General features: G+C 49.5%; 1 protein-coding gene across 3 annotated transcripts in view; it reads left to right on the forward strand.

Moving 5' to 3' along the window:
* Positions 1 to 3,939: 3,939 nt before the first annotated feature.
* The window catches only part of MAP6 (microtubule associated protein 6), a 53,839-nt gene continuing 45,774 nt past the window's right edge, over positions 3,940 to 12,004 (forward strand). For all 3 annotated transcript variants that reach the window (XR_004981338.2, XM_036394608.2, XM_036394682.2), the window contains exon 1: positions 3,940 to 4,709. Coding sequence is in view for 2 of the 3 variants with exons in the window: in XM_036394608.2 (XP_036250501.1) it covers positions 3,991 to 4,709 (719 nt within the window). In the remaining variant the exon portion in view is untranslated. The remainder of the gene's footprint in view (positions 4,710 to 12,004) is intronic.

A 12,004-nucleotide genomic window follows, 5' to 3' on the forward strand; every position in this document is an offset into this window, starting at 1 on the left:
AACAAGCAACAGGACAAGAGGAAATGGTCCCAAGTTGCCTAAAAAGAGGTTTAGGCTGGATATTTTTCATTGATGGGATTGTCAAGCCATGGCAAAAACTGCACAGGGCAGTGCTGAAGTCCCTATCCCTGGAGGGATTTAAAAGCCATGTAGATGTGGCATTTGGAACGTGTTATATATGCATATTATAATATTGGCTTTTCACAAATATTAAAATGGATTCTATACCTGTAATGTTGAAGTAACTTTGTTATAAAGATAGAGTTTTTATTTCTGTTGTTAATTAGCTCAGACATAGTAGTGAAATAGCTGTTATAAGTATGATCGTGTTAAAATGCCTGCTTGGATGGGATAATATCCAGTGAACATAGGATGAGGACATCTGCTACAGATGCACCAACTACCAGCACTCATCGTCTGAAGACAGTGTGGACTGAGGCCCAAAACTGAAGATGGTGTTAAAAATGGACTAAAATCACAACCAAGGGATATGCATGCTCTAAAAAGGTGGACCAAAGGAGGGCCCATGTAAAAATATGTAAACTAGTTTGGGAAAAACTTTATTATGCATAAGGGTCTATGAATATGCAACAGGCTGATGTAAGGGAAAAGGTATTTAAGGGGTATCCCCAAAGATAAGTGTGGTTTTGTCTGAGTGCCAAAATGCACCCAGCCATAATAACCTTTGCTCTATGGTCCTTGTCTCCTATTGTCCTTTATGAAACTTTTGTGATTTTCACATGACAGTGAATGCGTTTTTCACAGACATAAATATGTCTGTGGTGGCCTTGGCAGTGCTGATGGAATGGTTGGACTCAGTGATCTTAGGGGACTTTTCCAACCTTAATGATTCTGTGATTCTGTTTCAAAGCCCAGCCTAAGCAGAGATGAGCACGTCTATTGTGGATGTGCAGGAGCACACCTCACACTTACAAAGGTGATGCACAGTGCATTGATGCCCCAGAGCACTATGGCTTGGGTCCCAGCTTGGGAAATACTGAGGAGCTTCCTAAATCTTTAATTGCAATCCTCACTTTTAATTGCACTGGATGTAATAGCAGGAGTGATGCAGTTCTGGAAGACAAAGTAATGTCTGTGTAAGGACATTTCTAGTTGATATTTATTTATTTATTCTCTTTCCAAAGGCGGCTCTTTGAGCCATCCATCCCCAGCACTGAGTGCTCCAATACCATGCATAAAATGAGTTTCCACAATTTGCCTGCAGGTAAGAATGAAATTAAGCCATTCCAGGCAAAGACAAGCGAAGAAAAAAACCAAACCCAAGCCCAAAATCCTCAAAGCCTGAGAATCAATAAGGGAAGACAAAGCATTATAGTAGAGAAACTATCCCCACAGGGATAATCCTGCTTTTCACTGCATTCCCAGCAGCTGCAGTCACTGTGAGTGGGAATTGCTTTTTCTCTTTGTAATTCAGCATTTGAGTGTGTGGATTTCCCTGGTTTTATTTGAGTTCTGCTCCCAGTGGAAATGCTGGCAGTGCCGCAAGGCTGACAAAGGCTGGAGGGCTTCAAGTGTGGATGTGATTTGGGTGCAAATGGACTTTATTGGCACCAGGGAATAAAGACAAAGATGCAGAGAAGAATGGAGGGGTTGAGGGAGTGATGGAGGGACAGTGGGAGAATGGGATGGAGGGATGAAGGGATGGAGATAGAGAGGAATGAAGGGATGAATGGAAATATGGAGGTATGGAGTAATAGAGTGATGGAGGAATGAAGTGATGGAGAAACAGGAGGGAGGAATAGAGTGAGGGAGGGGTGGAGGGACTGATGGCAGGATGGAGAAACAGAGGGATGGCGGAAGTGTTGGAGGGCTGGCATGATGGATGGAGTGAAAGTGGAGGCAAAGCTAGAAAGGAGGGTGGGATTTCGAACTGTGAATCAACCCTGGGAATCAGATTTCAGAAGAAGCGTCAGCAGGAGATAGCTGGGGGGTGTTTTGGTGCGGGTTTGCAACTGCAAAAGAGGCAAAAGGAAATAATGAAATGTGTGTGTGTGTGTGTGTGTGTGTCTGCACATCCATGTGCACACAGAGGGCCAGCTCCCATATGTGTACATGTGAGCAAGTATCTGTGGTGCATGAGTGCATGCACACAGGAGCACACACATGTTGTGTCTATGTCTGTCTGTCTGCTCATGGGTGCATCTGTTCACGTGTTCACATGCATGTGTACAGCATGTGCACATTTGTGAGACTGGACACGTATGTGCGTGCATCTGTGTGTATGTGCACATGTGCATATAGGAATGTGCTTGTGCATACACGTGCATATGCAGCATATGTGCACATGTGAGTGGACAGACATGTCCAGCTGTGTGTGTGTCCAGATGTGTGTGCATGTTCACGTTTATGTCTGTGTGCATGTATGTGCTTGCACATGTGAGTGCAGGCGTGCATACCGTTGTGCATGTGTGAGCACGGGGGTGCATTTTCAGTTGTTCATGTGCATGTTTGTGCACGTGTGTACAGGGGTGAGTGTAGGGAAGGGAAATAGAGGTTGGATATTAGGAAAAAGTTTTTCATGGAAAGAGTGATAAAGTTCTGGAATGGCCTGCCCAGGGAGGTGGTGGAGTCACCATCCCTGGATGTGTTTAAAAAAAGACTGGATGTGGCACTCAGTGCCATGGTTTAGTTGAGGTGGTATTAGGGCATGGGTTGGACTCGATGATCCTGAAGGTCTCTTCCAACCTAGTGATTCTGTGAATTTTGTGAATTCTGTGTATGTGTACAGGTTTGAGTATACATGCATGTGTTTGGACGTGCTTGCATGCGTGTACATGCATGTGTGTGCACACCTGTGTGTACAAATGTCAGTGTGCACTGCATACACGCTTACATGAGAACCTGCACGTGTGAATGTGATTTGTGTGGTTCTGCATGTCCACGTGTCTGTGTGCAAGTGTGTGTGCTTGTGTGTTAGCTCACATGTGTGTGCATGTGCACATATGCCTGTGCAGGTGTGTGCACACAAGAGTGTCTTGCATGTGTGTTCACATTCCTGTGCATGAGTGTGTGCAGGTGTGAGTGACCATGCATGCATCTGCATGAACACATGGGCACATTGCGCATACGTGCGCAGGTATGTGACCAAGCATTTGTGTGTCTGCACACATGCATGGGCATTTCCTGCATGTTTGTGCCCTGGTGTGTGTCCTTGCAGTTACAGGCAGGCATACATGGGCATGTCTCCACATGTGTGTGCAGCTGTGTGTGCCTGTGCAGATATACGCACACAAACACACGCATCTCTCATGTGTGCGTGCAGGTCTGTGTGTGACCACACGTTCATGTGTTTGCACACATGGGCGCCTTGCACATATGTGTATGATCAGTCATGCAGGTGTCCACACAGTACAGGTGTGTGATGATGCATGTGTGTGCACACCGAGGAGTGTTTGTTGGGTTTGCCTGTTTGGCAGGTGTGTGAGCAGGTGTGTGATTGTGCAGGTGTGTTTGAAGCAGGCAGGTCTGTGCTCACATGGATGTGTCTCCTCATGTGTGTGCAGCTCTGCAGGTCTGTGGCAGTGCAGCTGTGTGCACACACACGTGGGCTTTTGAAAATGTGCATGTGCAGGTTTCTGTGACCCTGCATGCAAGCGAGTGCACACCTGAGTGCCTTGTACATGTGTGTGCAGGCCTATGACCAAGCATGTGTGTGCACACATGCATGGGTGTGTTTCACATGTGTTTGCAAGTGTGTGCAGCCGTGCAGGTGTGGGCACACACACAGAGCCATCCTCACATGCGTGCGAGCTGTGCAGCCGTGCAGTGTGGGCACACCCATGGCCATGTACCACACCGCGTGGCGTGCGTGGATGTGCAGGTGTGTCCCGCGTGTGCGTGCCCTGCCCGTGTGCGTGCAAGCCCCTCCCGCTGTCCCCGCCTCCCCGGCGCGGGCGGAGCGCGGAGCTCGGGGCGGAGAGCGGTGCGGGGCTCGGAGCGCGGAGCGGTCGCTCCCGGCGCGGGGCCGCCATGGCGTGGCCCTGCATCACCCGTGCCTGCTGCATCGCCCGCTTCTGGAACCAGCTGGACAAGGCGGACATCGCCGTCCCGCTCGTTTTCACCAAATACTCGGAGGCCACCGAGCATCCCGCCGCGCCCCCGCCGCGCCCCGCGGCGCCCATCGAGACCCAGCCGGGCGGCGAGGCGGCTGCGGGGGCCGGGGGAGCTGAGCCGGCTCCCGGTGCCGCCCGGCCCGGCCCGGCCCCGCACGCCTCTCCCCCGGCCGACTCGGTGATGCGGCATGACTACAAGCCTTGGAAGGTGCAGCGGCCGGAGCCGAGCTGCAAGCCCAAGAGCGAGTACCAGCCCTCGGACACTCCCTTCGAGAAGGAGACGCAGTACCAGAAGGATTTCCGTGCCTGGCCTATCCCCAAGCGGGGCGACCATCCCTGGATCCCCAAACCGGGACCTTCCCCCGTCCTGGCCCTGGACCGCGCTCCCCCGGAGAAACCGGCTCAGGAGAAGCGGCGGAAGGTGCACATCGCTCCCGAGAAGAAGGAGGAACACCCCGAGGTGGAGGATGAGCATCCCAAAACAGCGCGGCCCGGGGATGGGAGAGACAAGGGTCGGAAGAAGGCGGAGGAGGCGGGCGGGCAGCCGGCGGAGCCGAGCAGAGGCCGGGCGGCTGCCGATGCTGTCAACAGGCAGATCAAAGAGGAGGTGGCGGCGGGGGTCAGCTCGTCCTACAGGTGAGAAAACATATCCCCGTTCCCCCCCGTCCCCCCCGTCCCCGCTATCCATCTTGATCCCCAACCTGCCGGCCCCTCCTCAGCTCTCATCCAGCCCCCCTGTGCGCTTCCCTGGAGGAGCATCCCACCCTGGGAGTGAGGCTGTGAAACATCCCGGGGGGGCTTGCCGATTTCCTGCGCGGGGGGTGTCCTAAAATTCCCCACCTCTCTGGGAATCGATGATGGAGCAGTAGGTATTGTGCAGGTAGTGAATACATGGACGCTTTTTTATGGCTGTTTGGTTTGGCAGCAGGTTTGAGTGTCTTTGTGTTCCCCCCATCCTGTGCATTCCAAAATTCAAAGACACCCACCGCCTTGGATTTCCATAGGGGTAATGTTTGGGGTCACCTCCATGGAATGTGCAAGTCACCTCTGGTCCTTCCCAAGCACGTCCCCGGCTGTCAGGCTGCAGCCAACCCAAAGGACCGGCAGCCTGACCGTATCACCGGGGGCCGTGCACGGATGGGGGGCCCCAGCCAGGGGCAGGAGCGTCCCAGGAAGCGTCTCAGGCTGGCCCCCGCTCAAGACAAAGCATCCCGGGGATGCGCCAGGATGAGGGACATGCATCCTAGGCCGCTTGGGTGGGGCAGCCTTCAGATGCTGCCATGTTTTAATGCAGCGCAGCAGGGGATGACACATCCTTCTGTCCCCCCAGCACCTCCCCAGCCAACTAGGAATGGATGCCCTTATTTCACTTCAGCAGTAGAGACCTTGTTTGGGATTCTGAGTGTGAAACTCCTCGCAGTGAGCTGCTGTTGTTGTTTCTCTCCGGGTCAGGGCGTTCGATGTGTTGGGAATGCAAAAACAAGTGATGGGGTGGTTGCCCTGCGTGTACGTTTGCAAGGAGGGGTTGCTGCAGTTGTGTTTTCCAGCACTTTCTTTGGCAGAGCCCACCCCTGCCAGGGTGGAAGTGGCATAGAGCAAAGCTGTGGGGACAAAAAGTGAGATTGCAGCTGTTTTGCTTTTCCCTATAGCTGTGTGAATGCTGAGGTGTTTATGCCTCTGAATGATTTATTTTCCTTCTTGGGGAGATTAGAGGTGACACCTGGCCATCAAACAGGTTTCATGCAGATTTGAGATGAAGCTGGGACTTGCCTCTTCTGTCCCAGTGAGCAAAGCTGACAATCATCTGCTTTCCCCCCTCCCTAAGTGGGAAACAGTTCAAGCAGTGAGATCCTGATTTTTGCTGTCATTTGGCATCAGTTCTTAACTCTCACTGGGTAATGCTGGAGGCTCAGGTGCGTCCATGTGTGATGGTGGTGCTTGGCTGAGACACGAGAAAGTGGCCAGGGATTTTTGGGGCCTCTGTTTTGCAGGATTGGAGAGTGTTGGGAAAGGGGTCTCTGGGAGTGACACAGCCCTTAAATCTGCTATGAACTGAGACTCAGCTTTTTGTCTGCTCACTTTGTAAGGTCTGGGCTCGTGATGCAGATAGCAGGGCTAAAGCAGAAAGCCTTCTCCTGGAACTGGAGAGCCGATGTGTTGCTTCTCTTCCACTGCCACAAAGGATAATTGGACTTATTTGCATATTTAAATGCAGATTGCTCACCTTCCTACCCCTCCAGTCTGCTCCAGCAAATTCCTAAGGCACTGGGCTAGGGTTCCTCCCAAAGGAAAGGGGTTGGATCAGCAGGAATGTTAAACCTAAGAAGAACTAGAAGGATTCAGCTTTCTTTGTGTTGCTTGTTGGCTTTCACAATACTCTTAGGGCTTCTCTTTCCACCTGGGAAAGTGCTCTCCCACTTCCATGTTTTTCTTCCTTGCAGAAGTGTTTGCTCTGACGCTCAGCCACAGAACACAAGCGCCTCTTCATTAATGCATAAGTGATGGTTTGGCTAATTGTTCTCATTTTCTGTTCAAATTAGGCATCTTCCAAGTGTTGTTTATTATTTGTATTCTTATAAAAACCCAAAATCTCCAAATCCTAATTGCTGCCAAGAGCCTGGCTGCTGACATGCTGGGTGGATATCGTACATCTCCAAGGATGGAGACTCACAGCCTATTGGGGCAACCTTTTGGGCCACCCAGCAGCCAAAAATTACCTCCTCATGACCTCTTGCTAGAGAGCAGCAAGGGTGGCTCACATGGGGCTTTTCTTCCTTGTGCACAGATAAAAGCTCCCCATCAGCAGAGAGTCAGGGGGAGATTTCCTTACAGTCCTCTGCAAACACTGCTGCAAATCAGTGTTTCCAAGGCTGGGAAACAATTCCTTGGTGAAACCAAAGAGCAGACCAGCAGGAGTTTTTAAGCTTGCTCTGTCCCACTGGGCATTATTTCCATGTGAGGAATACCTGAGAGTATGGGATAGAGTCAGCAACTAGCCCAAGGTCATGGGGGAAGTCCATGCTGAAGGGAAGAATTCTCTTTTTTAACCTCTGTGTACCTGGACAGATGAGTATCACAGAGACCACGTGCCTGTGACCTCCTCCTAGCTCCACACAGAGGTACAGAGCAGAGGTGGTACCTAGTGGTGATGTCCATGGAAGATGGAGGTTCCTCCCAGCCAGAGGGATGAGGGATTTGTTTGTATCAGCATTTGAGCCAGAGGCCTTCAGTGAGGCCAGCGTGGCAGGAGTGTGGATGTCTGCCAGAGACTGCCTGTGCCCAGGGATCCTACAGAATAAAGAGGATTTATTTCCAGTATTTCTAGCATTTATTTATCTTATTCATAGTATTTACATTATTTATATTTTATATTTATATATTTATTAACTACAATTTATTAACTATTCCGTTATATATGGGATTTATTTATGGACTTATTCCCACTGCTCTCACTGGGTGTGCAATGGTCAAGCAAGGTTCCAGCACTGAGGGGCTTCTTGCCTCAGTTTCCCTCCCCAGGACATGAGCTGCCCAAGTTTATAGGTAACCAAGGCAGGTTACATCTCATTCAAACCCCCCCCCTTCTCTTTGGTCCTGCTTCTCAGGGTGGCCTGTGGACCCTGAAGGACCAAGGAGCAGGAAATCCTTCAGTCAGGTCAGTGACAAGCCCCATGGAAAGCTGCTGGTGGTGGATGAAGCTGTTTCTTGTTCAGTTCTGTGTGGGCTTTATCTGTATTGGGTGAGGGGATTTCTCCTCCTGAACGTCTGGATGGGGTGGGCAGAGCATTTCTCCCTGGTGCACCAAAGGATGGAGTGGGCTGGACTTGACTCTGGGGGTTTGGGATCAGAGGGAACAAGCAACAAAATGTGCTCACAGTGGCGTTTGCTGGTGGATGTGAAACAATTAAAAGCACATTTGGCAAAAAAAGAAGGAATGAATGAATGAATGCTTTCCATTTTTATCTGGAAATTATGGGAAAATGACAGAATCAGGTGTTTCTTGGGTGTTGTTTCCCCCTTCTTCTTTGTTTTGCATTCTGCTTCTTTTGTTACCTTTATTCCCTGAAAAAAAAGATACAAAACTTAAAGGAAACATTTACTCCCTTTGTAAGGTATCAAAATGAGTACTAAGAAAATTAATTTCCCCCGAGAAGTAATATTGTGAAACCAGATTTAATTTTTTTTTACCAAACCAATTATTTTTTCCCTCCCACCAACTTCCTTTCCTAGCAGAGGAAACAAGACAATAAAGGCTTCAATGGAAAATTTTGGACTGCCTCTAGTACTAATGAATTGCCTGTTGCTAATGTTCTGTCATTCATCTCAAACCCTGGAGGTACTAAGGATGTGGAGCAAATGAGAATTTGTAGTAGCTATAGAGATGAATGAGTCAGCACTGGAGACTTGCTGCCTGGTTTTCAGAGACACAGCAGAGATAATTTAGGGAGGGATGTCCACGCAGGAAGCCTGGACCAAGATACAAAAAGGCAGGAAATCCATACTCCTCCTTGTTCTGAAGACAGGCTGGGAGAGCTGGGGGTGTTCACACTGGACTGGAGAAGGTTCTGGGGAGACCTCAGAGCCCCTGCCAGTGCCTAAAGGGGCTCCAAGAGCCAGAGAGGGACTTTGAGCAAGGGTCTGGAGGGGCAGAACAAGGGGGAATGGGATCCCACTGTCAGAGGGCAGGGTTAGATGGGATACCAGGGAGAAATTCTTGGCTGTGAGGGTGGTGAGGCCCTGGCACAGGTACCCAGAGAAGCTGTGGCTGCCTCATCCTTGGAAGGGACCAAGGCCAGGTTGGACGAGGCTTGGAGCAACCTGGTCTGCTGGAAGGTGTCCCTGCCCATGGCAGGGGAGTGGAACAAGATAAGCTTTGAGGTCCGTTCCAACCCAAGCCATTCTGTGTTTCTGTGATTTTATCTAACTAATTCTTGAAAATCTCCACTGGAGGACATCTCCTATCTTGGTGAAAATGCTAATAACACTGCTTATGCGGTAAGATGGGAAATTTTCCATTGCCTTCTGAAATATCTGATCAGATCCATAGCTACATCTGTACTAGTAAATTAAAGAGTCCCAGGACATGTTCCTGGGTGTGGAAACTTGATGTAAACTCCAGTTCCTAGAATTGTTCCTAGCCCTCTTCTCACACTGAGTTTGGTAGCACACACTCCCAAGCCAAAAACTTATCCCTACAATCAGTTTGGATGCAACCACCTTGGTTTTAGAGGTTGAAGAGGTTTAATAGGATGAGTGAGGGCTATCCCAGACTCCACTGCTGGAGAACATTCCTAGGCAGATACCACTCTCCAAATCCTTGTTGTTTCAGCTATGAGAGTGTTTATTAAAGTAACCGTGTAGGCAGATGGATCCAGTTTTCTCAGGTGGAAGGGAAGGGGCAGGATATTTTCTTCCATCCAGATAAGGCTGTTCAGAGAGGTGTTTGGCAGCCCTGGCAAAGGCTGAGCTCTGTCTCAGGGGTCACTTGATACATACCTTCAGTAGCAGGAGGAGACACAATGTCTGCTGATACCACAGGGATGGGTTGTATGAGTAACTAATGACTACTGGCCTAGTGTTTATTAAGACACAGAGCATGGAGATGGATGATACAGGCTTTGTTGGTTTTTGGAAGTGCAGGGGTGGCCACAGGGGTGGCTTCTGTGAGAAGCTGCTGGAAGCTTCCACCATGTCTGGCAGAGCCATGCCCTGGTGGCTCTGAAGATGGACATGCTGCTGGTCAGGCCTGGGACAATTAGAGATGTTGGTAATGCCTTTGTGATAATACATTTAAGAAGAAAATGAAAACAAAGTGGGGTACAGTGTTTTTGTAGCCAGAGAAAAGGAAGAGGTGAGAACATGTGAGGGAAATGACATGGAGACACCAAGGGCAGTGGGGAAGGAGGTGCTCCAGATGTCAGAGCCGAGATTCCTCTGCAGGCCATGGTGAGGACCATGGTGAAGCAGCTGTGCCCCTGAAGCCCATGGGGATCCATGGGGGATGCAGAGATCCACCCACAGTCCTCCCACTGGAGGCTGTGATCCAGTGGGAGCCTCGGTGGAGAGAGGAAGCCCCTGCTCCCAGGCTGGAGCAGCCTGTCCTTGGCGGACTGCACCCTCTGGAAGAGTGACCTATGCTGCAGCAGTTTTGGGAGGAATGTTTGCCCGTGGAAGATGCTCACATTGCAGCAGTTTTGGGAGGACTGGTGCTCGTGAGATAGGAACCGTGCTGGAGAAGTTCACAAAAAACTGTCTCCTATGGGAAGGGACCCCATGACATAGCAGGGGAAGGACTTCTCTCCCTGAGCAGTGGAAGAAAATGTCAGGTAATGAACTGACCAAAACCCCCACCCCCTGTCTCCCTTGAGCTGTTGGTGGGAAGGAGGAAGGAGTTGGGGTAAAAGGTGTTTTAAGGGCTCATTTTATTTATCACTATCCTCCTCTGACTTTGTTAGTCATAAATTCATTTTGTACTTCTAAGTTGAGCCTGTTTTGCTCTTGGAGTGTTGTGTTTTCTCCAAGTCCTTATCTCAACTCATGAACCTTTAATTTAATTTTTTGTCTCTCCTCTGCCCAGTTGAAGCAGGGGAGGGTGAGTGAGCGAGCATCTGTAGTGGTTGCCTGCCATCTGGCCAGTGTCAGACCACAACATGCAGGCAGAGAGCTGTTCTGCCACTCTTGATCTCCTCTGGATGTAGTCCATCAGCTGGGAAAGACCAGTGGCATCTCCAGCCTGGGGACACTTGCAAGATCCAAGTTGGAGTGTGTGGCAATGTATTCCCTGAAATCAGTTCAAGGTGGACAACATCCAGCCCCAAAAGCCAAGGGGGAGCTGCTCAGTAGTGTAGGTACAACTGAATTTTGCTGCTTTGACTGTGTGCAGACTGGAGCTGGTCTGTGCATGCCTTAGGACATGGTAGAGCAGGAGGAAGAGATGGAGGTGGCATTCAGGTGATGGAGTCAACATGCTTGAGCAACTATTCCTCTGCTCCTGCTCAGCTGGGTCACCTCAGAGAGAGACCTTCAGGCACATGGAGCTGGATGGGACCCTCTGAACCTTGAAGTCCAATTGTCTGGTTTGTTATTTAGTCTTTATGAGTAACACCCAAGGCTCTGTCTTAGAAATGCAGAATTTTTTGTTGCATTATGCCAGCAGGAAGTCTGTGCTGAGACCTCAGTCTCTGATGATTTGCAGCTCGTTTACAGTCTGGGCCAATGGACAGGCTGTAGTTTGCTGTTTTATTTGGTTAATTTCTCTCTTATATTTTTTCTGTTTTATTGGCATACTTATTGACTTTTCCCTGTCCAAATGTCACTGCTCAGTGTCTCCAGGTACAGTATCCACATCATTTGGCTCTGTAGCTAAGAAGTAAACATTTTTACTTCATGGTATCAGCCTTGTCTCTCTAGCTCTTCCTAGATGAAATCTCTTTTTCTTAAACAGAGATGGACACCACTGCCCTTTGGAGATGAGGTCCCCATTCCTACTAAAGACTCACAAGTCGTGTTTGTGGGCATCACGGATTCATTATGAATCCCTCATTTACTCTTTGATAACAAGGATGTCCATACGGGTTTCCTTATTCTCCTTCTTAGGCAGTTACACCCTGTAGCAATCAATTCTGGTGATTAGTACCAAGACTAGAATTAACTACTAATTCTCATTCCATTTTGAACATGGCAGTCAAGGTCAATCCCCTCCTTCCTCTGTGATTTCCCAATCCTCCTACACATTGGTGCTCCCAATTGCATTGTGTCATTAGGAGGTGTCATCAACGTTGCCCTACTTTTTTAGTGCCAAAGTCAACCTCAAAAAATGTTAAACACTGCTAACCTTCTTCCAGGCTGCAGCTCAGCCTTCCTACATTCATCATTGTCATTTCCCTTGCCTGGTTTCCCATTCTGCTGCTGTTCATGTTCACTGGCTTAAT

The sequence above is a fragment of the Molothrus ater genome, chromosome 2 (assembly GCF_012460135.2).
Source record: "Molothrus ater isolate BHLD 08-10-18 breed brown headed cowbird chromosome 2, BPBGC_Mater_1.1, whole genome shotgun sequence".
Lineage (NCBI taxonomy): Eukaryota > Metazoa > Chordata > Aves > Passeriformes > Icteridae > Molothrus > Molothrus ater.